A 26,011-nucleotide genomic window follows, 5' to 3' on the forward strand; every position below is an offset into this window, starting at 1 on the left:
AGGCTAAAAAATTGAGTTATCTCTCCTCTGAAGAGAAGCTGAGGGAACTGGGCCTGGAAACAACAGGTTGGACTCCATCTCAGAGGTCTTTTCCAACCTAATTCATTCTGTGATTCTGTTCAGCCTCGAGAAGAGAGGACTGGGAGAGGACATCATCAATGTCTGCAAATATTTAAGGTGGAGGTGACAAACGATGGACCATGCTCTGCTCGGTGGTGCCAAGCAAAGGGACAAGAGGCAACGGGAATAGACAGAAGTTCCACCTCACTGTGAGGAAGAACCTCTTCACTGCGCCGTGAGGGAGCACTGAACAGGCTGCCCAGAGAGGCTGTGCGGTCTTCCTCACCGGAGATATTCAAGAACGGTCAGGACAGAATCCTGTGCCATGTGCTCTGGAATGACCCTGCTTGAGCAGGGAGCTCGGACCAGACGGCCCCGTCCCCCGATTCTGTGCCTGCGGAGGGAGCAGAGCCCTTCCCGCGGCCCCCCCGGGGCACGGCGGTGACCGCCCGCCATGGCCGCCCCCTCAGGCAGCCGCGGCCCGGCCAGCAGCAGCATGACGTCACCCCCGCGCGCAGGGCGCAGGCGCGGCGTTGCGGCGCGCGGCCGGGCCGCCCCCCCCGAGAGCGGCGGGGGCCGTTCCCAGAATGCCGCGCGGCGCCGCCCGCCCCGTGCCGCCATGGAGGCGGCGGGCGCAGCCGGAGATCCCGGCCCCGCTGCCGGCGCCGCCCGGCCCCGCTCCCGCTGAGCCCTGCGCGCCCCTCGCCCTGCAGCATGAGCGGCGGCGGCGGCGGCTCCTCGGCACCCGGCCGCTTCGCCGACTACTTCGTCATCTGCGGGCTGGACACCGAGACCGGGCTGGAGCCGGACGAGCTCTCCGGTGAGTGGCCGGCGGTGCTGGGCGCGGGGGCGGCGGGTCCGGCCGCGCTGCCTCCCCGCGCCGCCGCCTCCCCGCTCCCTGCCCCGGGCGATGCCCTGCGACCCCGTGCCCCGCCGGAGCCCCGGGCATGCGGGTACGCCCGGCTGGGCACGGAGCGGGACCGGTACAAGTGACCGAAGTGCACAAAAGCCCGGCAAAGTCGCGCCGTGAGACGGGCCGGGCAGAGCGCGGGGTGTGCGGCGGCATCGCTTCGGATGGGCTCAGCCTCAGCCGCGATGTCCTGCGCTCTCTTCGGTTCGCTGCGTGTAGCAACTTTAGTCAGACGTTTGAGACACACGGGCGCTGTTAAGGAGTCTGGTTTGGGAGAGACTGCGAAGACCATTCGCGTGTTCAGTGTTACCTTTTTTTTCTGTAGCGCACGTTAAGAATTCACTTGCAGCAGCGTCCGAAAAGGAATCGGATTAGGAAGTGATTACTCTGCTGTTAGGTGAGAATGTTCACACGAGATACATAACTAGACCATATCAATCTTGACCACACCACTGTGTCAAACCAACGTTTTTAAGGTTAAAAATCAGTTCTGTGTTTTAGCAGCACCTCGCCTCAGCTTTAGTCTCATTGTATTGGCCTCACTTAAATCAGAGTGTTGCTTAGCATCTCTCACTGTTCAGAAAGATGAAGGAATGTGGTGGTGAAAACCTGACCTAACATCAGCACTGATTTCGTGTACTTGAGCTCTGAACTTGACCAGTAATACATTTTCTCGCCCCCGACCTTGGTTTTTTAAGTCAGTTTGCTTTTATAAGGTGTTGTGTGTTTTTTTACATCACTGCATTTAAGCTGGCCCTCACTAAATAAACTCTTGTTCCTTGTAGAGTGAAATTTGTGTTATTAGAACTGACTTCTTGCATTGAACTCTTCTAAACTCTGACTATTACAGAAACTGGGTTTTTTTTACGTTTAATGACTTCAAACAAAATTTCTCATCTGTCCCTCATGCGGAGCAGTACTTTACCGTAAGAGAATTCATGTTTGTCTAATGTTGAAGTGGCTGTAGGCTACAGTTTGAGACTTGAGGAGTGAGTACAGCATTAACAGTCAGCTCTGTAATGGCACTGCAAATTAGAGTATCAGTTTGATTTAAGAAATCTAAGAGAACAAAATGCAATGCAGTTTCATTGAGGGATATCAGAGGGTTTTTAAATTAAATGACGAATGAAGTTTATAGATCAAAAACAAATAACAAGATGTTAATTTTGTGATTAATTTACTGTAAACCTATTTGTGTAATGTGGTGTGAGGTGCACTCAGTAATGCTCCCTGTTCTTGATAGGCACATGAATAATTCTCACATAATTCAATTTGAAACCAGCAGTGCATTACTTCGGGCTAGCTATCTAATAGTAAACTGGAAGGTATCACTGCCTTTTTAAAAATATTCTGTCAGAGTGTGCAGGTCTGAAAGCTGGAGCATGATGTTCTTTCTGTATTTGCTTTCCTGGTCAAGGACTGCATCAATAGTATGTAAAAGTGTAGTGTGTGATATATCCTGCTATCTGCTGTTCCACCATCGTTCTGGAATGGTGTTACTTGTGACAAGGTTGGGAGGAAGAAGAGGTTTTAGTATTTATGGGGGAGACAGAATTTTACGTGATTTGAGAAGAGATTTTAAAAGAAGGTGGGGGCAAATTCCGATAATGTCACAGCATAAGGGCTAGGTGGAATTCGGGTGCGTTTTCTCGAGTTTGTTGTGTTATTAATAATGCATGATAGTGTGACTGATAATGCTTTCAAACCGTGTCTTAGGTTATAGCCTCCTCCAGCGTCCACTGATAAAAATGGAGAGGGCCTCTGTTGATTTCAGTGGCTTTTGGATAAAGCTTGGAAACACTTTGTACTTCCTGGAAGCCTTTCTTATTTGAATGAAAGGATCATTGTGCGCTTTTTTTTAACCCCCCCTCCCTCCGATTTCTGCGCTGCAAAATAGCTTCTGAATCCTCGTACTGTTGAAACAATTGGCTTCATAAGTGCCCATTGTTGGGAGCCGGGGGCGCGGGGCCGGGACGCTCCCGCTGGAGCCGGGCACGGCGGGTCCCTCCGGGGCTCTCCTGCGTCAGCGCTGCCGGAGCCGGCCGGGCATGATGTCATCGCTGCCCTCCGCCGCAGGGAGCCGGCCGCCGCTGCCGCCGGGGCTGCTCCGGGCACGCTGTGTCCTCGGCGGTCCACCGAGCCCTGCCTTTCAGGTGTTCGGCATCGATATCGGCGGTACGGCGTTTTCCGCAGGCTCGGGAGTGAGGCGTCAGCGCAGGAATTGGTGCCTGCTCTGGTTACTTTGTTTGAAGAGGCACCTCTTGATGGCGTTTTCCCTTTGTATGTTGGAAGCTTGCTGAATAGCACAGCTGTAATGCTTTCTCCTGAAAAAGTTGGCTGGCTGATGGAAGAGGCACAGGATATGTATACATGTTTGCCTTCTTTTAATGCAGCGAGAAACCCTTGTAGTTAGCATGGCTTAAGGAGTCTCTATTGCTAGGGCGTTTTTATCCCTAAGTTCAGTTCTGGGCATCCTTTCTTATTAATTGTGTTCCCACCATGTGACCCCTTAAAGGACAGGGAAAATATTTGCCAGGTGGTAGTAAAACAAAACAAAACCCCCAACACTGGGAGAAGCTTAAGCTTTAGTGTCAGCTGCTAAGCTGGATGAGAGGGGAACTGCGGTGCGCTTCCATGTTTCCAGATGGTGTCCATACGCCAGAAGTGATGACAGAAATTTTTCATTATGCTGCTGGAGTCTGTCACAGGTAAATTTCCTTCACAGAAGGGTTGAGGTTGGAAGGGACCTTGGAGAGTTATCAGGTCCAATCCTGCTGCTGAAGCAGGGCCAGTCTAGGGCCAGTTACCCAGGACAATATCCAGGTGATTTTAGGTGCCACTAAAATTGGAGACTCCACAACCTTCCTGTGCAACCTGTGCCAGTGCTCAGTTACCCTCACAGTGAAAAGCTGTGTCCTGATGTTTGGATTTTGCATTTTGGTTTGTGCTTGTTACCTCTGGTCCTGGCACTGGTTCCAGCACGTCTCCCATCATCTTTGCACTTTCTTTTAGATATTTATATACCTTGGTAAGATTCTCCCCTGAACTTTTCTGTTCTGCAGGCTGAACAGTCCCAGCTCTCTCAGCCTTTCCTCCTGTCCCTTATTCAGGATTGTGGCCCCTTGCTGCACTCTCTCCACCATGTCCATGTCTGCCCTGTGCTGAGGAGCACAGAACTGGGCACAGCACATCCAGGGCTGGATCACCCCCTCAGCCTGCTGGCAGTTTTTTTGTCTAATGCACCCCAGGGTACCACTGGCCTCCTTTGGAGCAAGGGCACCTTGCTGGCTCTTGGTCGTCGTGGTGACCACCTGGAAATTATGAAATACATTGTCAAAAATCTACTGTATGTAATATAATGTATTGTAATGCTGTAATGTTATGACAGGATTTCTTAATTTAGATTGTATGACTGTGCCCTGGCAAGGTAATGAGAATGGAGTTGAGGCTCATCTTTCAGCTGGAGTCTTTTATCCGTTAATCAGATGTGATCTGAATGATGGTGGGAAACCTTGCACTATATGGAACTGCTGGGATTTTAGCGGAAAAGAGCATGGCACAAAAGGATTTCGTTTTCTTTTTGTCTTCTGTGATGTGTTAAGTTTTTAGCAATCACTTGTCAACAGTGTTTGTTTATTATGGAGTGGCAAAGCAAAGCATCAACTTGCCATTGCCTTACACTTATGTGAGATTGTAGTCTTGGGGTTGCTTTTACAAAATACAGAACTCAGATCCAAATATCTGAACCCATGTTCTAATTAAAGTCTTCTGTTGAATGTAGCTTGGTAGTCTTGAATGTCATATTGTAAACATGATAATAGTTATTTCAGAAACAGCAATGTTACAAAGGAGAAATAGTGTAAAAAAAAAAAAGGCCTATGATCTGTGAAGAAAAGATTGATGATTTAATAATAGGATTGGTTTTTAAAAAACGAAAAGAGTAAGACCAATGACTAGTCTGTCACCTGTACTTTTTTCCTGCCTTTCTTCCCAGTTTGAACTTTTTTTTTTTAAGGTTTGGTCCGAAAATTACTTTATTCTATAGGTAGACTTGTGTTCCTTTGCTCAAGACCTTATCACAGTGCTTTGAGTTGTTCCCCTGATCACGAGCTTCATCCTTAGAGGAGAGTGAAAATACTGTTAGATGAAGCCCATTTGTCTGGGAAGTATCTTTCCTATAGAGACTCTTCATGAGCCTTAGCAGAGTTCATATTAGATCTGCTTTCACTCTCTTACATGATGATGTGATACAATTTTAATGATTCTTCCTCTGTCATACCTTTTTTTTTTTGCATTTTCTTTTTAATGCTGTTGAGGCAAGATCTCTGCGCATGCAGATTGAGTAGCATGACATGACTGGTTATGAGTAAGGCATCTCTGTGTTGCCACAGGAGCCACTTGATTACTGCTGGTGTGTGAAAAGAAAATGATACCTGGTGTATAGTATTCACCTAGCTCCACTCAAAGTTATTCTGACAGTCTCGTATTAGAGAAAGTGTTTCTCCTCACCAGGAAAACAGAAACGTTGTCTCACCTCATATCTCTGTTTGTAATTGAAGTGTCATTATTCTTCAATTTTGTTTGCCTCAAATTTAAAATGACAGCTTATCTTCATGCATTGTTAGGGGTTGTTTTAATGGAACTCTGTATCGATATAAACTTTTAAAAAAGTGTGTGTATGATGTCATGAGTGAAGGCATTGGCTACATATATATAAGCCAATAAATTGCTTAGTGTTTTGGAATTAGTGCAGTAGTTCCATTCTGGTAGTCCATGAAGTAAGGCTGTTATCGACGCCTGTGTTCATTTCCAAGTTCAACACACTTAAATACTTGCGGGCTTTTGTTTTGCTGCAAAGGTATTTGTAAGGGGTAGCTAAAGGGAAATAGGAGGAAGAAGAAAAACAAACTTAATTTAAATCAACAGGTATAATTTTTTCATTGACATTTGACCTGTTTTGTAGTTTCATCTGTTAGGCATTTTAATCTCAGAATTAAGACATTTGGGGTTGGAGCCAGCTATGATTTTTGCAGTGGAACCCCTCTACAGTACTGTTTTTGCCTTGGGTAAACAGCTCCTGAGTAAATTCCTCTGTCTTTGCTGTGCTAGTGGTAGTACCAACACTTGCTGCAGAAGTGAATTGCATTGGTGGGAACTACTGCTTGATTTTACCAAAGGCTGAATTGTTCTGTGATTGTGGGGTTTTGTTTTTGGTGGTCTTTTTCCCCCCTTCTTCCTCTCTTTGTCCATGTGGATGTTATCCATGCAAGCTTCCCACAGTTCCCAACGGTGTGCCTCTTCCCTTGGGGATTCGTTCCGAGGCTGAAAAGGAGCTTTTGCAGTTCCTTTGTTTCTCTGCGATTGCTGACAAGGTGTTCAGTCCGCGGGAGGCCCCTGCAGTGGTACCGGGGCTCACAGCACACCTTGTTACACCCAGGTCACTGTGGACAGGCAGCGGATAGCAACGACTTTTGGCTGGGCTTACACGGGCACATGTGAAACGTTTTAATCCAGATAATAGCTCATTCCACTCTTCCCTACCCCCTCTATCTTTTCCCAAGAAGCTGGAGCTGTTTGCCATGTTTGAGTGCCAGAAAGGTCTTTTGTCTCTTTGGGAACTGAGGCAGACGTGCTGGGGTAGCTGATATGTAGAATAAAGAATGGCAGAGCTGATGTAAGGGGGAAGCAGCTGTACTTTGCTGAACTACATTTGAAGCCACAGTTTATTGGTGATGTTTCTGTAATGCCAATCTTGTCATCATCGTATTCGTATTTTAGGTCAATTGAGCTTTATGTGTGCTCTATGGACTAATCCCCTCAAAACCCACAAAACTCTTCAGTCTTCCGCCCTTCTGTATTCAGTTATAAATTTGGTTTTCTTGGAAGGCTCTTTCGCAACGTGTGGGGAAGGAGAAAGGTTACAAGTTCTTGATTTGAGAATAAATTTAAGGTGCTAAAACTGTGTCTGAAGAACTGAAGTTTGCAAATCTCTTTTTTAGACCTTTTAAAAAAGCCATAGGAATTTCAAGTTACTAAGGCAGGGCATACAAAGATGGGCTGATTTGGGATGATTTTTTTTTGTCATTAGGGTTTTTTTGTTGGTGTTAGTTTGGTTTTTTTCCTGTTGTTTTTGGGAATTTTTGCAAGAGAGAGGCTACGCAATGAGCTCCTGAGTGGATTGTATGGAAAGCACTGCCATTTGCAAATAATAACTTTTTCCCCCAGTTCTTCAAATTTTAGATTCTGAGGCTACAAAACACCACAACTGTTTTTTATCTACCTTTTGACTTAGGGAAGTCCTCCTTGAGTGTTCTTGGTAATGACTTCTCATCCGTATCTTTTGAATTCCCACTAACCTGAGGGGCTCATGTAGCAGAAATGATGCACATAAAGTGACAGTGTCAGAAGCAATTACTTACTGATGCACGCTGTGCAGTAATTACTCTCTCAATTTCTTGACAACCATTTCAAATTTGTGGTTTGCAGTCAAGTTTGCAGCGAACTGGAATGCTGTCCCTGTGAGGCTTAAAAATTATTGCACAGAGAAATTATCAAGCATTCCAGCACAAACTGGTGAATGATGTAGAATTTACTTGGAGTGTTTCTGCTCAAGGCATGTTTCTTAGTCTTTCCAGGAAAATGCTACTCCACTTATGACTTGATGGGCAGGAGCCCATTGGTTTCCAACTGTCCTGTAGAAATGTTTAACGTATGTGGGTTTTGATTAGGGTTTTTTTTGGTTTTTTTTTACTGGCTGTATTGTCAACCACAATCAGGTACAACGTGTACATCTGTACTGAGTCATTTGCATGTGGATACTGAAGCATTTTGAGAAAGAAACTTTATCTCATTTCATGGGTAAGTGATCTTGAGACAAATAACAAGGCAGGCAGAAGGAACCTTTTCAGAGAAAGCAACATGTCAGTATCTGAGTGAGCAAAAAAGGTTGGTTTTACAGAAACAGATACTCTTTCACATAGCTTCAGGTGAGTTTGGAAAAGGGTTTTTTTGCAGTACAGGCATAAACTTTTAAGAGCTCTTCTACAATTTGTATATATTACTTGTTATTCCTCCTTAACTCACTACTTTCAGCAAGCTCCCTTGCCAGTTGTTGTTTCCTAATTTTGGCCCCCAAGCCCAGCAATGTACTACTGAGCTGCCGTTAAAGTTGCATTGGGGAAAAGATAAGTCCCTTAAGTCAACAAGGTTGGTGCCACCATAAGGTTGTCATGTCCCTTTCTGTCTCTTTTATGTGTGGTTTCTGGGAAATGTCAAGTAAACTCTCTTTTGAAATTGAAATGTGAAGTAACTGCTTCAAAAGTTTTGCTGAAGACTGGTAAAATTTCTGTTAACCACTATCTTGGTCGTTTCTCAGAATTCTTTTGGCAGGGATTTTATGGCAGTGCAGACCAATCCAACTGTAAGGTGTTGTGGTCTCTCTTTCCTGTCCTTACTGAGGTCTTTGTTCATGACCTTGACCACAGTGGTGATGCACAGTTGTTCTACTCAGATTTTCCAGTTGAAAACAGGAGGGTTTCATTAGCCAAAGATGAATCTTGCCTTGTGGACCAGAAAGGTAAGCTTGATAGGCTTATGTGTAAAAGGGAGAGAGCTTAGGAGGCATGGGTGGTGAGATGATAAGGAAGGATACAGCCAGAGCAGAGATAAGCCTTGGAGTTTGTCATATCTATTAGCTGTCAGCACATCTGATTTATTTTCTGTCGTTAGAAATCTCTCCTAACAAGCAACTTGACTTTCTTACAGGATATATTTTGTTTTATTGGGAAGGGGAGCAGTCCTTATTCGGGCAGGTTACTGCAAAACACTGTTTTCAAAGGTTAGATAGTAAAGTGAAGCATGCTGACCAGGACTGGTAATCTGAAATGACTGTATAGCTGATCTTTCTGTATTTTTCTGACCTCTGTATGTTATTGAAACCTGCTGAAAGACTTCATGTATTCTTTAAACAATGTTTTTCCTTTTCAATGCAAAACCTCGGTGATATCCGGGAAATACTTGGTTGAAGGACTGGACAAGTGCTTCAGTAAGATTTGAGCCTTATGCTTTTACACAGATGTGTTTCCATCAGTCCTCAGAGCCAGAGGGCTATGGGTGCACAAAAAGTGGGGACATGTACCTGGATGAGATGTGTAACTGTGAAAGGAGACCATGGTTGTTGGGAAGAGTTGTTTGGAATGGTCTGTGCTCAGGCTTTCCTGATGAGTCCCGCTGGATCTGCCACTCTTAGGGGGGCATGAGGAGAACAGCTGGTTTCTGTATTAAATATGCTTAAAATATGCTTGTCTCCACTTCTGTTATATATTTCTAGTACATGTGAAAGAGTTGTGTTCTATTCTGATGGTAAGCCACCCCTTTCCTTTCTCAGTGTCTTCAGTTGCACATATTCCAGATGTATTGTGTAATGGAAATAGTGTGTCCCTCCTGACCCCCATGGCTGAGACCACGCCTTTCATTGTAATTCTGAGGCCTGCTTCTGTTGTTTCGTTGGAAACAGACCTAAATATCTTTCTGTAAGTCTTTTTGCTTGGGCTGGAACAGAAAAGTGGTTTAGTAAAACAATTCTGGTTTTAAGACCATTTCATTGAAAATTTCTGCTAGACAGTCTTGATTAAAATACACTGTATTTTATATTGTCCATCTGTCTTCCTGTATTACATGTAAAGGAGTACAAAAAGGAAAACTATAGGAAAGAAAAATGTTTAGGATGCTTTAAAGATGCAAGCTGAGGATTTTTTCTTGTTTATTTTTTAAAAGCTGCTTTAGATTCTTGATGGTTTCTTCTGCCACTACCGTGACCTGTCACTTCCTCGTCCCACCTCTTCCCGCCTTCCTTGAAACAGTACCAGAACAATAAAAACAAAAGCTTTTGGTTTCCTGACCTTACAATCACAGAATGCAGATGGCCTCAGCTGTTTTTTCTGTGGTGCTTTAAATTCATTGTTGCAGTCTTTGAAACGATTTCCAAGTGTGTGTGGCAGTATGTTTTGTTATCAACTAGATGAATGCTGAAACTTAAAGGATGAATGGGGATTTATTAACTCCTAGATTTTCGTTTGCCATGAAGGGCTTGGAAAAATTTACCTATCAGAGAAATAAGCGATTAATTGTATTGGGCAGAGTTTACACTGAATATCCAGTTAGCAAAACGACCTTTTTAAAAAATTTATTTAATTTCACAGTGAGTTTCTTTGTGTTACAAAATTTGAAACATTACTATTCTTGAATTTTGGAAAGCAAAAGAAAATGGGAAAAAAAACCCTGGGATTTTACAGTCAACAGATTAGGGTTAACTCTCTTTTGTCTCTCTCACCTTTTTAAAGTCTGCAGTAGGAGGAAGTTTATTATCAGTTGAATGTTCAAAGGAGCATGTTCTCCTTGGATCGGGATAAGGGATTGTTACAAGCAACTATGGGTTCCCTAGATGACAAAGAGGGAAAAACCCAAACCAGAGGCTTTTATGACTGATTATTTTCTTTGTCTTTTCCCTGCTTCCTCTAAAGCAAGTCCTTCAGCTTTCCCAGAGGAAGGATGGCACTCCATCCACACACATTGCACTTGCCCTTGAGATCCTTACCTCGTGTGTTTGTATCTCATATTCACACCTTTGTTTTAGAAAGGCAGGCAGTGAAGTTGCTTTGCCTTCAAGGTTTTCTGTCAGGGAATGTGATACAGTAATTTTATAATGAAGGTTTTAGAGGAAGTCCCAGCTGTGAAAATCAGATGTGGTTGATCTGTTACAAATCCAGTGGGATGATGGCTGCTACAGACAGAGCCTGAAACACCTGATTTCCAGTTGCTTCAACAGCGGTGCTGCAGTAAAGTGAAAGTGACTCTGAAGGTTTTTCTTGTGAATAATTTAATTTAACCTGCTTTAAAAAGTGTTCAAGTCCCAATTCCACTACCAAATTAAGTGGTCTAACCACCACTTCAGCTTGTGCTTTGCCAGGTGGTCTTGCCAGTGGGGGAAGGGGGATAGGGAGTGTGGGACAGAGAGTTTGTGTTTCAGGATAAAAGGGAAGAATTCTTCTTTGTGTATATCCAAGCAAGAGGTTTGCTGGAGAAGGGAGTTCTCTCTAATGAGAAATACGTGCAGCTCTGTTTAAGGAGGAGGAACTGGAAGGAAGGAAGCAAGTCATAATCTGAAAGCATTTGTCTATTGATGGAGTGGCTCTTTGCTTACAGATTTGGCAGCTGCAGCTTTTCTTGAATCATGGTTTTTATTCCAAGAATTCTTTTATAATGAATTTCTTACCTTACTTTGCCAGACTTTGAATGTTTATTTCCTGCATTGTAGAGAGGTGCTTTTTTTTTCTCCAGTTATATATGGTTTAATATTTGTTAAAGAAGGAATCAGAGATTTTTTCTGTTTTAAAAGTAAACCGTGGCTAATTTTTACTGTATTAATAGCTCTCTGTATTGAAAGGATTTTTCTTTAATATAATAATAGGGTGTCCTGAAAAACCAGAAGGCTTGGTCTAGGACTTCTTTTTTGTTTTTGTTTCTTGTATGTTTTTTAAGGCTAGATTGAATCAACATATTGCCATCTCATTTCATATCTATTATGGTTCAGGCTATATAATTTAATTGCTTGTTTGATTATCCCAGTTTTCTCTTAAGTCTTGAAAATAGAATGCCATTTTTGTTGGCCAGTTAAAATAGGGCAAGTCTTATTTTTAACCAAACTCTTTTACCTTTATTTTTAAGAAGCTGATTGTTGGCTTGGCTGTCTTTCCACCTCTTCCTGCACCTTAAGCACCTGTATTTGCTTTCACAATTTAATCAGGCCAGCTGCTGGCCGTCTCTCAGTCTGACTAATCAAGAAATCCTCAAATCTCTCAGTGCACATAGCATGTCTTTCCCCCAGTACTTCCCTCTCCCCAAATTGCCTTTATTTACTCCATACTTTCATCTTTTCTAGAGTGTGGATTCCAGAGGTGTGTGCACACTATCTCTTGTGCCAGTCAACTGTTTTTATTTAGACTTGGACCATGAATTTTGGAGCTGAAGTAGTTTTATGTTTGATAAACGTAATTATTTACTGTAGTATCTGTAGCCTTATTTTGTGTACTGAGCATGTTTGCTGGCTGAACTGGGAATCCTACTGCTGTTTATGACATGGCTAGTTTTGGATTAACCTTATTCTAGGTGTTACTTGTATCTTTGGAACTAAGGCAAATTGTACCTTGGGAAACTTTTTTTCTTTCTTTGTGTTAGACAATTTGACAGGCATGGTTTTGCACTTAAAAAGTTCTCACCCAAAACCCAAGAATGAGAAAGGACAGTTTGAAAATAATCTATGATGGCCATTTTCACTAAAGTATGGCTTTGTGCTATATAGCAATTTTCAATTTGAGGCAGAGTAGAATTAGGCTGTTCTGTGAATGGTGTTTGTAGTTCAGGTGCTGTTCAAATCCCCTCGTTGTCTGACTTTAGCCTTGCAGCCCTCAGTAGTGAAAACCTCTGCTCTTTGGCTGTCGTGGTCAGCTCAATCTCCGGTCCCCCACCCTGCACGAGTTGGGAGGGTTCCCACCATTGTCAGGTTCCTTGAACTGTGGTGCAGAAAGTGCAGAGGTCGAGGGTATGGTTGTGGGGTTCTGTAGGGTCTTCTCAATGCTAAATCCATTTTCCCTGGATTCTCTGTGCTGAGCAGTCCAGGAAAGCTGCCCTGAGTGTATGGCTCATCGTTTCTGTTGCTGGTAAAAATCCTCATTGTTCTTATTCATTTGTTAATTACAGCAATATGACTGTTTCATGTTGAAGCTGTTTTATATTTAGTTCAAGACATTCATTTTAGTGACAGCAGAAATTGATACAGAGCCTCTGTATGCTAAAAGATTCCAGTAAGTGTCTTTATGTGGAAAATATAAAGTTAATGTTTTAATTGTATGCTATCTAAGAATTTTTTATTTGAAGATGTCATGTATACAATAAACGTACACCAAGACAGAATGAATTGAATTAATAGCAGGCTGTAGCACAGGAATTTAAAGAAAGAAGCTGCCTGGCAGGGTGGAAGCAGCAAACCACTTAATCAGAACCAGTCAAGCTTTCTGGATCTTTGTTCTGTAATTATTTTGAGCACATGAGCGGACTCGATGAACAAATGAAGGTGGCAGTGTTAATGGTGGCTTAAAATCAGTCTGGCACCACTGTTTAGTTTGTTTATGGGACACTTCTTCTGGTAACTAGGGTAACCTCTTCTGACTTACTATTGTCATAGAGGGAAAATTGAGCTGGTCTACATCTGAGATAGCTGCTCAGAGACATTTTTCTAGCTGGGATGCAGGGAGAGGATTTTGTACGGTTCTTAGTCTTGCATAATTTTTAGAGTTGCAGCACTGCAGTCAGTTTCTAAATATTAAAGACAAATAGTAAATTGACAGCATGTTCAAAAGACCATGATTCAGTTTAAAAAAGGTTTTGTTTGTAAAGTATCCTTGACTTTTTTTTTTAAAACAAGTTTTCCCTTTCTAATTAAGGACAACGTAAGCCACTGTTCTGTTATGTAAATGGAAACTTCATGGCAGTGTGGGATTTACAGAGAATAATGATTGAGATATTGAAGACAAAAAAAAATCCAGGGTTAAAAACATTCTTCCAAAGAAGCAAACTAGTCAGCAGGGAAATTTGTATTGTTAGAATCATGTACAAGTGTTCTTGGAAATTTGCATTAGAAATTTGCAAACAGTGCATGTGGAAACATGTTACGTCTCTGCAAGGTCATAAGTAGGTGAATCTGCAAGTTGTATAACCTAACCATTTTTCTTATTACTGTATTGGAAAGACCCCCTTTTTTTCCCCTTTCCTCTCCTGAAGAGGAATACAGAAGGCAGTGAATCATATTTTTCTCTGGGTAAATCAGGAAAGAGCTAAAATTAGACCTTCAGAGTTCATTCTCTTTATTTCCCCTCAAAGCTGAGGAAAGCTTGGTAGACGGCATTTGCAGATTTCGAAGTCAACGTTTTAATTTTAGTTTCTGGACCTTTTTTTCCCTCTCGTTATAATCTTAAAGAAAAGTAATACCCATTGATATGGATTGCTTCATGCTGATAGTTGCAAAGCAGTGCTGTCCTGCATGGGTTGGAAACTCTGTGAGTTTGTAAGTCCTAATTCTCATCCAGTCCAAGTCTCCGTGGTGATGTGGCTTACGTTCAGTGTTGGGTGACTCAGGAAGGGGCTGATAAAATTAGGTGTACTTGTTAGCTCAGCGTAGGATACTTGCAGTGCATGCATTAGCTGTTCTAATGTGCTGGTAATTACGAAATCCAAATTACAGATGTGTAGGCCAGCATGATTTCAGATGGTGTAAATGAAGTTAGAACTAAAAGCCCATCGTGGTTCCATAGATTGCAGATAGTGTTAGGTGGCTGTTAGAGCAGCGGTGTGAGCTCCCACACAGCTGTGAGAAGGGGCTGGTTTGAGCTGGATCTTCCAGATAAATGTAATATGTTTCAACTCTCTGGTCATCCTGAGCAGGTTTGTAGTCTGCTTTATGCACACAATTCAGTCCATCAGGCTCGGTTTGCTGAAAAAATGTGAGAGGGAGGCATTGGAGAATTCCCTGCCTCTAATGTGAGATTTAATGTGATTGGTGCCAAGTGTCCCCCGCTGTGGTCTGAGACTGCTCCCAGCTGAGCTCTGCCTGCCCAGGAGGAGCCAGGCCAAGTCTGCAGTCATGGACATCCCTCAGCCAAGGAGACTTCCTCAGAGGTTATGTCTAGCTGGTGACTTCCTTTCTGATAAGCAAGCTGACTCTAATAATTTAAGTCTTTTATGCATGTCTTCTTAAATTACACGGTGGTGTGGCTTAGCCCCACCCCACAGAGCCTCTCGCTCCCCTCCTGTGGAATGGGTGAGAGAACCAGAAGTGTTAAAGTGGGATAACTCACAGGTTGGGATAAAAACAGCTTAATAGGTAAAGCAAAGCAGAGCAGGAATTAATTCACCGCCGCCCATGGGCAGGCAGGTGCTCAGCCAGCTCCAGGCCAGCAGGGATCTATCGTGTTTAATGGGGAGGGTTGATAAAGCGTGAAAAATGGGAGAGGAAGCAAAAGGCATTACCAGAGCCAGGTGATGGTCGCTGGTGTTGAAAAATCTATTACCTGGCATGGCAGGAGCCAGCAGGTAGCAAGCTGGGCCTCAGGAGGAGGGCTGGCTTCAGGAGTTGGCAGGTATTAAAACTCTAGTTCCTGTTTTCTTCAGCTCACCAGTTTCACAACCTCTGTCTGCGGTTTACTTTTTGCTTCTCTCCTGTTTTGGGGAATCACCATGGGCTAATTAAGCTGTTTGTGTGGCTGAACTGGATTAGTGAAATGTTAATCTTTGTTAACCCTTTCTGTATTCTCTTTTTGTTTATTTTCAATCCAAATTGTTTCACTGATCCTATTTTGAGTGGGATGCCACAGGGAGTGTTTTGTTTCCAATGACAAAGAAATTCTGAGATGCTCTGTTTCACTGTCATTCCCCTGCTGGGTCCAGTGCCAGGGCTGCACTAAACTGGTGCTTGTGGATTTGTACTGTGCCTGGTGAAATTACATTTCTCTGTGCTTTCATGATATTATTTACATTGCAAAATGCAGTGGGATTCTTACTGTTTTGAAGGTTTGATGTTGACCTGAAACTTCCTGAAGTATTGCTGGTGTTTACGGATTTCATATGTCGTTTCCTGACAAATAATCTTATAGTTGTCGCTGTTTGATCATTGATTCTGATTTAAATCCAAGGTAGTTGCAGCTTTGCAGTCTGTGGGACAGTTTGCATCTTGATTTTTGTAGAGCTTTTCCCCTGGTGCAACACCAGAGTGGTAAATGTGTATGTGAGAAACACCAATGGTGTTTGAAAGACCTCTTTAGTCTTCAGCAGGCAATACCGTGTTCCATTAAAAAACCCCACAGTTTCCCTTTTGCATGGAATTTGTATAAAGGAAGAAATTATTTATAGATAAATAATTTCAAAAGACGTCCCTACTGTAACTTGGATGAGGAAATACTTTCTAGCCATTGCTTCTGCTAGGAAAGCCTGATATGAGGATAGCAGTCCTTCGATAGTTAAGTGTGGGGTCTTGCCCTCTATCTAAACTTATGGGATACATCTTATTTTTATCAGTTTATCTCCTCTTAAGCCTTCATTTTCTCAGTTGTAGAATACATCTGCCCATTTCTGCTGGTGGGTTGGTCTCTTGCATTTGCTAAAATTGCTCTTCACTTTTTTATCAAAACCATTTCAGTTATTCCTGAAGTAATCAACTCACTGAGGGAAGCAGAGATTAGCTCAGTTGGTTAGAGCGTGGTTGTGGCTTCATCCCTGTGTGGCCATTTACTTAACAGTTGGACTCAATGATCCTTGTGGGTCCTTTCCAACTCAGAATATCCTTTTAATTCTATGACTGTAGTTCACACAAAGACAGATCTCAAAACCTTGAGTTATTTTTGCTGCTGAAGATGTGCTGCAGTTGGTGTTTTGCTGTAGCAGGGTGTCTGTGTTTGAGGCTGATTGTAAATTTAGAAATTTAGGGTTAATTACTTTTTGCTTCTGGATGTGAGTAAATATTGTTTGTGGATTTTCCCCCTCCCCACTGATGATGGCTGTCTAGTGGCAATCACTAGAGAGGAGAGAAGTGGGAGCCCAGGCAATGGAAGTACTGGTGCTCAGGTTCCCATTACTTGTATAGTGGCAAGAAACCAGGGTGTCCCGTGTCCTGGAGTTGCACAGATCACCTGGGCTGAACTTTTCCAACGTTGGTGAGCTGTCCCTTGACCTTCCCTGCCTTGTTCCAATCAGTATCTTTGGAAGCCAGCGTGCCCCAGTCTGAAGGTCCAGCAGTTTGTGGTATTCCAAGCATGAAGGCTCTCCCAAAAGAGCTGTCTGGAGATGGGAGACTGCTGCTGTGGAAAGGAAAAGGAGCATCCTGCTGAGCTGGCAGCCAGCATTCCAGCAGGGCAGTGTGGAGAGCAGTGGAGAGAGGGGTGCTACCAGGGTGCTCTGGCAGCAGCCGTGTCTGTGCAACAGCTGAGTGCCCCCATGGATGGCAGCAAGGCCTGGGAGAGTTGCCTTATATTTGTCAGAATCAGGACTCAGTGGTTTCCAGAAATCAATTTTAGTCCTTTCATTAAATTGCAGACAGACTCCAGCTCTAAAAAATTTAAGAGTGTCTTGGAGAGAATGGCTCTTGGGAGGAGATGGTGCAAGGCTTCTTTAAATAGGTAAACATCCATTCAGTGTTAGGGTTTGGGGTTTTTTTTAATCATAAGGGAACAGCAGCATCGTGTATTTTACAATGTTAATAATCTTAATGAAAAAGTCTTCAAGTCACAGATTTTTCTTTTTAATTTCAAAACGTACAGCCTTGCACCTAGGTGAACTCGATGATTGTGCTGTGTGGTTTCCAAGTTCAGGAGAAAATTTGGCCTTCATGTATTTTCTCTCCTCTATGTATGTGGAAGATAAAAAAAAACAGCCAAGGAGCAAAACAGCTTAGTACATGTCTGAGGTTTTTCCTCAATTATCTAAAAGTTGACATTACATCATCTGCACAGATGTAAATATAGAAAATAGTAGGTGTGTTAAATCTCCTGACATACTTCTAAAAGCTTTTTACAGAGGACTGACTTCACTTGAGTACATGTTTGTGTCAGTAGAGATGTGGCATTATGTCCATTTTTCTTTCCGGGAGATTGAAAGTTTCATTAAATGCTGGTTTTCATCTTTTATGGTTGTTTTAGCTGCAGAAATACTGTTATCTTCTCTGTCTTTGGCTCTACTCTTTCACAAGATGGTAATATTTCAGTGAAGTTGTGTCCTGGTTTTTCCTAACTATTCCTCTATATATATATATTTCAGATTTTCCCAAATACACATTTTTTTCTTTCTGAACAATTATATTGTTGAATAATAGTGTTGATCAGATTAATAAATAAGGTATCTGTGTGGTTTTGTATGCAAATTAGCTGAGCCGTTGCTTTTTCAGACAAATAATAAAAGCAATGGCTCCTTCAATTTCAGTGCTAAACTCCAGAGAATCAGCAAAATAGATGTGAATGTTTTTTGGTATTGTGAGACCTGTCCTAGGTCCTGATTCAGGGTAAGTTCCCTGAGATAATATTTATGACTTAGTTAAAGAAAATCCACAATTACCAGGCTTCTCAGCAGTCAAAGGACAAATGTTAAGCATTCTCTGGAAGTTCTGTTTGGTTTGGTGTAATGTGTTTGTTGGGTTCTGTATTGTGCAGAGACAGCGCTGTAACCATCTCCGTCTGTAGTGGAAGTGTTGTGCCAAATAAAGATTCTGACTTGGCTTTGAAATTGAACTTTAAATATTACTCTAAAAGTACGAAACAAACCCAACCAATTCTGAAATCAATTTCTATTGCCATATAATTGCTGCATGTAAGAAAACAAGAGAGGAGTTGGAGTGTGTTTTTCTTTTGCAGGTGTTGCTGAAATAGTTCAGTTTATTTAAAGCATATGATTTCATGCAATTGTGCCTGATTGTTAGTGCAGCTGTCAACAGCTGCATGCTCATTTAGCTAATTGCATTCTAGTAATATAGCTAAGCTTATTTTAAGATATGCAGTTGTACGTTTTTGTTTTTTTAAGGCAACTGCTCACATTCAGAATATTTACTGCAGGAAGTTCTGTGCTATCACAATGAACTGTCATTTGCTCTAGAGGAAATTTAAGAGCTTCTATACGAGATTTCCAGCCAGTCTGGTGTATGGATAGCACCTGTGGAAAGCTGGAACATCCCACTTTAATTCATACAGTTCTAAAGGCCTTGGAACGGTCTTGTCCTTGGGGTCAGTTTCATCATCTGCTCTTTGGGAGTGTTTTGTAGTTAACGTGAAACTTTAATTTCACAAGCAACATACTTCTATTGCATCAGTATTCTGGTTGTGTGAACAGGAACAGTGAGCTTCTCTTACATACTGGTGGTTTCCTTCCAGAAAAATGGATGTAAAATGAGAAATTTGTATGAGTTGTATATGTGTAAAAAGCACATTAGGAGAGAAGACAGTCATGCATGCTAATTCTGGATATTTGTATGGTTTTTGCTGGTATGTGTTAGCGACGTGATTGCAGTCAACAGTATGAAATGTATAATGCAGTGTTGTTTTTATTTGTTATATAGCTTTATGCCAGTATATACAGGCCTCTAAAACCCGAGATGGTGGCAGCCGTTTCATTTCAAGTGCAACAGAAGGTAAAGGAAAAAGTGTGGGGAAAAAAAAAAGCACTTTGTTCATCTGATACTCTTATCTTCATGGACATTTATGTGGGTCTTGATCTTCTAACCTTCTAGACTCTTCCTTCACAGCTAACTTCTTGCAATAGATGGTGGTTATATTTTTTCCTGAGTCTCCAAAACAAAATTAGGAGGTCTCATGATGTCACTTGTATATCTATCTAAAAGTTGCATCATCTTTGCGTTTTGTCTATTTGTGCTTTTCTTCAGTAACAACACTGCACCGAAACTGAAGCTTTAGCTATGTTTTAATGAGAATCTGAAATATCTGAAGAGTGGCTTAGAGAATTGCTGTCATGACCACAATTTCAAGATTGCCACACTTAAGGAAAAGCACAGATACTTAACGACACAGAAGTGTTACAAAGCTAATCCTTGCTAATACCTGCAGTCTGACTATATGCTAACAAACTGTCTTGCATTTTCTGTTTCTCTTAAAAGGAGCGTGCTCTTAATTCACTTATCCTCGCATCTACCTGCTGATGTCCTGCTTTTTTGGCCTTGTTTGTGCTTAAAAGGGGAATGAAGTATTTACTTCTGTATTTTTCTTCCATGTGCAGGGGAAAACTTTGAACAGACTCCGTTAAGACGCACATTTAAATCCAAAGTTCTTGCTCGCTATCCTGAGAATGTTGAATGGAACCCTTTTGATCAGGATGCAGTGGGAATGGTCAGTATCACTTAATAGCTTTTGGGGTTTTTTTTGTTGCATTCTAGAGAATTAGCAGAGTAATAAATTAGTCTGCAATTAATGAATCTTTTTTTGTGCATGATTTTTCCATTTAATAGAATGTGGTGTATCTTAATTTAGATAAAATATAGTCGTTTTCTCAGTCAGGTTTCTGGTCTTGGTGACCAGAAAAATACTTTCCTTTATGTGGGTTTGAATTTTATTATTTTACTCATGTCAAGGCTGGTAACAAAATGATTGTGAGTTTCAATAGAAATTGCATGCAGCCCTTTTGATACATTCTTTTTGTTTTTCTGATTTAGACCCATATCACTGTATTGTGCAGAAATGTAACACTTAATAGAATTTAAAGTGAAATGCACTGGCAGTCTGTGGATTCTAAATCCCATTTTCGCCAATGCTTCTGCAGGCAAGGGGAGAGAAAAACCTTTTTTAATGGATACTATCTCCCCTTCCCCTTTTCTGTAGCTGTGTATGCCTAAAGGGCTTGCTTTCAAGACACAAGCAGATTCCAGAGAACCTCAGTTCCACTCTTTTATTATTACTCGTGAAGATGGCTCGCGGACATTTGGATTTTCTCTCACATTTTTTGAGGAAGTCACTAGCAAACAGATCTGCAGTGCAATGCAGACGTTGTATCATATGCACAATGCTGAATATGACATTCTTCATACTCCACCCACCAATGACAAGGAGAGCTGCAGCAGCACTGGGGACTGCAATGGCACCTCTGTCTCAAAGCTACAGCGATTTAACTCCTATGACATCAGCAGAGACACACTCTATGTCTCAAAGTGCATTTGTCTGATTACTCCCATGTCCTTCATGAAAGCTTGTAAGAAAGTTCTGGAACAACTTCACCAAGCAGTGACTTCACCTCAGCCACCGCCGCTACCTTTAGAAAGCTACATCTACAACATTCTCTATGAGGTTCCTCTTCCTCCAGCAGGAAGGTCATTGAAATTTTCAGGTGTTTATGGACCAATTATCTGCCAGAGGCCAAGCACCAGTGAACTACCATTGTTTGATTTTCCAGTTAAAGAAGTTTTTGAACTGCTTGGAGTAGAAAATGTGGTTCAGCTCTTTACCTGTGCCCTTCTGGAGTTTCAGATACTGCTTTATTCACAGCGTGAGTACTTGGGTTTTGTTTTCTTATCTTGTAGTTGTACTGGCACAAGGTCTTATTGTGTCTTGAATTCTAAAAACACCACAAACAACAGAATAGCTGGATTAAAGTGACATGAGCATGCTGTTGCAGTCTGGCTGATCTGTGTGCAGGTCTTAAGGTAAAGAAAAGTACTGGAGTTTTAAGGAGAGTGTTGCATTGGCTCCTGCTGTTAGACACCTAAACTTAAAACTGGCTTTTCACATCATCTCCTCTATTCATGGTTTGGCTGACCCTTTTATTGTTGGCTCTGGACCTGTGCTACTGGATAGAGCAGTTTGCCTTCTTCCATGTTCCTGTCTAGCTGCTCAGCTGAGTTCCCTGCTATCTCTGCAGAACTAGCCCTGTATTTTGAAAGGATACACAGTTACATATACATCTGGTTCTGAAGAAGAGTTAATCATACGAATACGATTTTCTCTTTGAGTACCCAAGGTCACATTTCAGTTGTTACTTTGAAAGATAAGTACCTGAAAAAAGTTTTGACTGCACTCAAATCCCTTATCTTCCTTAAGGCCTTGAAACGGTAATAGCTGAAGCCACGTAGCTAAAGCTTGCTCTGAAGAGGATAGGCAGCAACTGAGCTGAAATAGCATGTTTATCAATTAGTGAGTAGTGTGGGAGTGCTGTCTATTTTATGTGTTGAAATTTGTGGATATTGGCCTTCTTACTCCACATCCTGTTGCTCTAACACAGAGTGTGGGAAATTATGCCAGAAGAAAATTTCTGTGCTTTTTTTTTTTTTCCCCCCCAAGCTGAGTAGCATTAGTCCAGGCTCACCCATTCAGGTTTGAACCAACAGCCTGCATTTTGAACACTACTTTGTAGTAATGGTTAGGAAGCCTCAAAGACCCCATGACAAAACCAGGGCTAGTCCATAGTGTTATTGAAATTTGTTTTCACTGTTTATTTCCCTTGAGCTGTCACTGGAACAGTAGAACACAAATGGTGACTATTTACAAAATATAACCTACATTTATCAGCAACCTTCTCCAAGCATGAAATACAGATTTTGTGTAAAGTGTGATAAGATCTGTGCATAGACTAAAGCCAAGGATGGATTTGTGTGTACAGTCAGGGTGATTAAAAGTCTGTAATGGCAGCAGGGTGTTGCATCACAGTTATGTCATTGTATAGACACTGTGAACTGCAGGAGAAGAACTGCACAGTAATTCAGGTGCAGTCAAAAAACTTATTGAACTCTGTAGTGATTACTCTCTTGGATTTGAAAAAACAAGTTGCTCTGCTTATTGTTCATAGCAAATCTAGGAATACTTGCTAGCAGACAAGCTTCTTTTGTGGTTTCCCCTGAAATGGATTAGGCATTTATGTGTTTGGATTTCGGTAGAGTTTCTGTGGATACCTGTGTCCCAGCAGTGGAGGATTCAAACATCAGCACTCCTATCTGAAGAAGGGTGTGGTTGTGTTGGCCTGTAGAGGTGTCTGAAATTCCTGTGGTGGGTTGGAAACTCCACTGAAAAGCCACGTGTGCATCACCACGTGGGAACAGTGCTCCTGGAGCTCTTTCCAGGCCATCACCTTGTGAGTGCTCTTTTGCTCCCGGCTGGAGCTCAGCTCACTTCTGGGCTAGTTTACTGTATTCTGGCTTCTCTTTCCAAGCCCTTTTAATAGGTTCAGCTTTCTGTCTTGGGCCCTTTCCAGATGTCTGATCAGTGGCTAATTAAAGAAGCTTAAAACAGCCCTGGAGCAGTTGAGTTTGTTGTTTGCAGGCAGAGACGTTTGGAGTTCAGAGGGATGAGGGATCAGTTAGGACAGTTTCTGTCCACCGTTTCCCTGCCTCACCGCAAGCTTTGGCCGAGTTGGGCTGTGTTGTACATTATGGAGGTGTCTTGTCCCTCTGTCAAGTACTTACCTTAGTTTTTGGCTGACAAGTCTTCTTTCAGTAGAAAAAGAATTTTAGTTATTTGTTTGCTGGCTTTTGATCCTTAAGTTTGGTGAACTGGCTGCAGCAGTGCCTTCTCAGTAGTAGTAGCCGATTTTTTTTTTTTTTTTTTTTGAAACCTAGCGTCTCTTAAGGACTTTCTGAGGGATTTAATCCTTGTGGGTTTTTTTTTTGTTTAGTTTTTGTTTGTTTGCTTCTGTTGTTCTTTTCTATTGGAATATGCTCCTAATATATTCCACTCTTTCTTCAGTATGGTTGAGTAACATCTCAACCATACTCATTTTTTGCAGTTTGTGAAACAGGAAATATTGAATGGAGATACAGGTGATGGTGCACTCAGTTCTAAGTAGAATCAGAAATTGCTTTACTTTTGTAAAGGTTTTTTCATGTTCTTGCATGCACACCAGTGTGAGGTCTAGGTTGTCCTTCAGAATGTAAATACTGAGTTTTTTAATGTCCTTTGAGTTTGTTAAATCTCTTGGTGCTCCAACCCATGACAGCCGAGGTGACTGAGATAATTTCTTGTTCTTTTAGGTTAGATGAGATTATGATACTCATTGGGTGGATTTAGATTGGTGGATTTAGATTTAGAGCAGTACGTGTCAGGATCAGTAGCTTTGTAAGATTTACTTGAAAAAATACCCCAACAACAAACACACCCAAAATAATGAGAGACCACCAAAATCAAAACCAAACCCTGAACCTCTTGGAGGTCTGGTGGAACTAGATGATCTTGAGGGCCCTTCCGACTCTAACCTTTTCATGATTATATGTTTCTGTGATTTTGTTGCCAAGTGCAATCCTTTTTGAAGCAAATTATTTTAGTGTTTTAAGTTTCAGTCAGTCCTTGGAGTAGGAGTAACTTCACTTGGCAGTGAAAGTGTTTTGGTTTAAGATTCCTTTGACATGTTTCTGACTTGATGGTTCTGGAAATTCTTCTTTTGTCCCACTATGTTGGCACAGCCTTGTGTATTTTGGATCACTGTAAGCCAAGTGTAGGGAATGAATGCCTCAATTTGATTGTCCTGTTGAGAGGCCTGTCTACCATTTGGAAAAATGTCAGAGGCCTGTAAGAAAGGGAAGGATTTGAGAATACTGCTAGTGCTGAGGAACTCTGGAAAGTCAGTGGTGCTGGAGGCCTGTGGGAAGTGCCCTTGCCAGATATTCTGTGCGAGGTGGTTTGCATTCCTGCAATTTATATTGCTCTTGTAACTGTGAAATAGACTTACTCCTTATCTCAGAGAGCACCTAGAGCTCTTCTGAAAAGTGTGTACCCAGTTAAGACAGCTGTGAAATAGGCTTGGAGGTGATTTTTCTAAACAGCTGAAAACAAAGAAAAGGAGAAATGTAATGCACTGCTGCCACAGACTGTGATCTAGGACAGTTTTATTTTCTGGGTTGCAGCTGTCTGCTGCCATTTTACAGTATAAATAGGGGGTATTTTTTTTTTCTGCTTTTCCTTTGAATCACTCCTCCCCACCTTCGTTTCACTTGTTTAAAATCATGTTCATTCTGGAGATTTAAAGTATTAGTTTAATGGCTTTGCAGTATTACTCCTGTGCTGCCTGACTCAGATCTCTTACATAGGACACTTTCTTGTTATGCCTCCTGAGATTTAGGAACCTTGCTGCTTGAATCCCACTGTCAGAACAGGAGACACTTCACCCCACTGCTTCTACTGACCACAGCTGGTCCTTACTGCAGTTACAGGGTTTTTTGAAGTGACTTGTGAGTTACTTGAAAAATACAACAGAATTTCATTGTGATCCGTGAAGTAGGAAGATTAAAAGGAAAAAAATGTTCCAAAATGTGATCGTATGGTTGTTTTAAATTTGGCTGAGTCAGAGGATTTCTGTTGGCACTTGACAGACTTCTCTCTGGTAGAATGTAAAAATGGGGAGGTGGAGTTATGGTTCTTAGAGCTGCCGGGTTCTTCCCTTTTTCTTTTTCCAGGCACTGGACCTCTCAATGTCTTTTTTTTTTTTTTTTTTTTTAATCTTCTACACATAAATACTACTGTGTTAACTTCTATACACACTTAAGGAGATAATGTATTTTATTTATAGCAGTTGGTTAGAATAACAAATAATGCTTTTTCTGTGTTCTTAAGTGACCATATTAAAAAAGTAGTGGATTTTCTTTTCCTTGCACAGTGATCAGTTAAGCACTTTCCCATCTAACAGTGCCCTTGTCATAAGTCATTATTTCCCTTCCAGTGCTTGTGTACAATACAATGCCAAAGGATCATGTCACTGACATCAGAACAAACACATTCTGATTTCAAGGACAAGAGCAACAGCACTGCTGAAACACTTCTTTGCTCTTTTAGTCTTTCTGTTGTTGTTATTTTTAAATCTTCAGTAATCCTTTGGTATGAGAACTGTGCTGCTTGCTTCTTTAAACCCAAAAATCCCTCCATACCCTCTCTAAGTAGGTATAACTTAGGAAAACATAGGAGTTATTTTGGTTTATATTTTCATGCTTTTTATCTTTATCCTTGCCTTTTGCCAATAGCAGAATACAGCCACTGTTACTTGCAGGCTGCAACTGGGCAGGCCAGATCTTTGGGAATAGCTTATCCATGTGGATATCCAGGATCAGAGAGCTCCTTTTGCAGATAGCTCCATGGCAGGAGGTGGATGCCCAGTGGGTAGAAATTCTGAACTATTGATGTTACTTTCTAATTAATTTGAAAGGCTGATACTAAAGTTAGCTTAATGACAGAGGGAAAAGTTATATTTAAATTATCCAGCAGGATCAGACAGGGGGTTTTGTGTAGTAGGAAAACACCGTTTCTATTTTAAGACTTGCTCTTCCAGACAAACAAGCGGAATACAAACCAGCCTGAATGTTTGTGTATCTATGGCTACATTTAAAGTTCCTTTTAAAACTGAAGAAAATAGGATATGGAATAGAATCTTCTTCTTCCCAAAGCTTATCATTAATTCATCACTTCTTTGCAGTCAGGCTGTGATTAAAGCTGCAAACCCATTCGTAGATGTGTAGGCAGAAGCTGGTGT

The 26,011-nt window shown here is 41.8% G+C and overlaps 1 protein-coding gene across 2 annotated transcripts in view; it reads left to right on the plus strand.

The window, feature by feature from the left end:
* Window positions 1-670: 670 nt before the first annotated feature.
* The window catches only part of DENND5A (DENN domain containing 5A), a 61,659-nt gene continuing 36,318 nt past the window's right edge, over window positions 671-26,011 (plus strand). Inside the window, exons 1-4 of one of the 2 annotated variants that reach the window (XM_066187553.1) lie at window positions 671-880; window positions 19,119-19,190; window positions 19,793-19,902; window positions 20,392-21,052. In XM_066187553.1, coding sequence (XP_066043650.1) covers window positions 775-880; window positions 19,119-19,190; window positions 19,793-19,902; window positions 20,392-21,052 — 949 coding nt within the window. In that variant the 5' untranslated portion in view covers window positions 671-774. The remainder of the gene's footprint in view (window positions 881-19,118; window positions 19,191-19,792; window positions 19,903-20,391; window positions 21,053-26,011) is intronic. The other variant, XM_066187554.1, reaches the window with a different exon arrangement.

Source organism: Chamaea fasciata, unplaced genomic scaffold, assembly GCF_029207755.1.
Source record: "Chamaea fasciata isolate MVZ Bird 193981 ecotype frontalis unplaced genomic scaffold, bChaFas1.0.hap1 SCAF_7, whole genome shotgun sequence".
NCBI classification, from domain to species: Eukaryota; Metazoa; Chordata; class Aves; order Passeriformes; family Sylviidae; genus Chamaea; species Chamaea fasciata.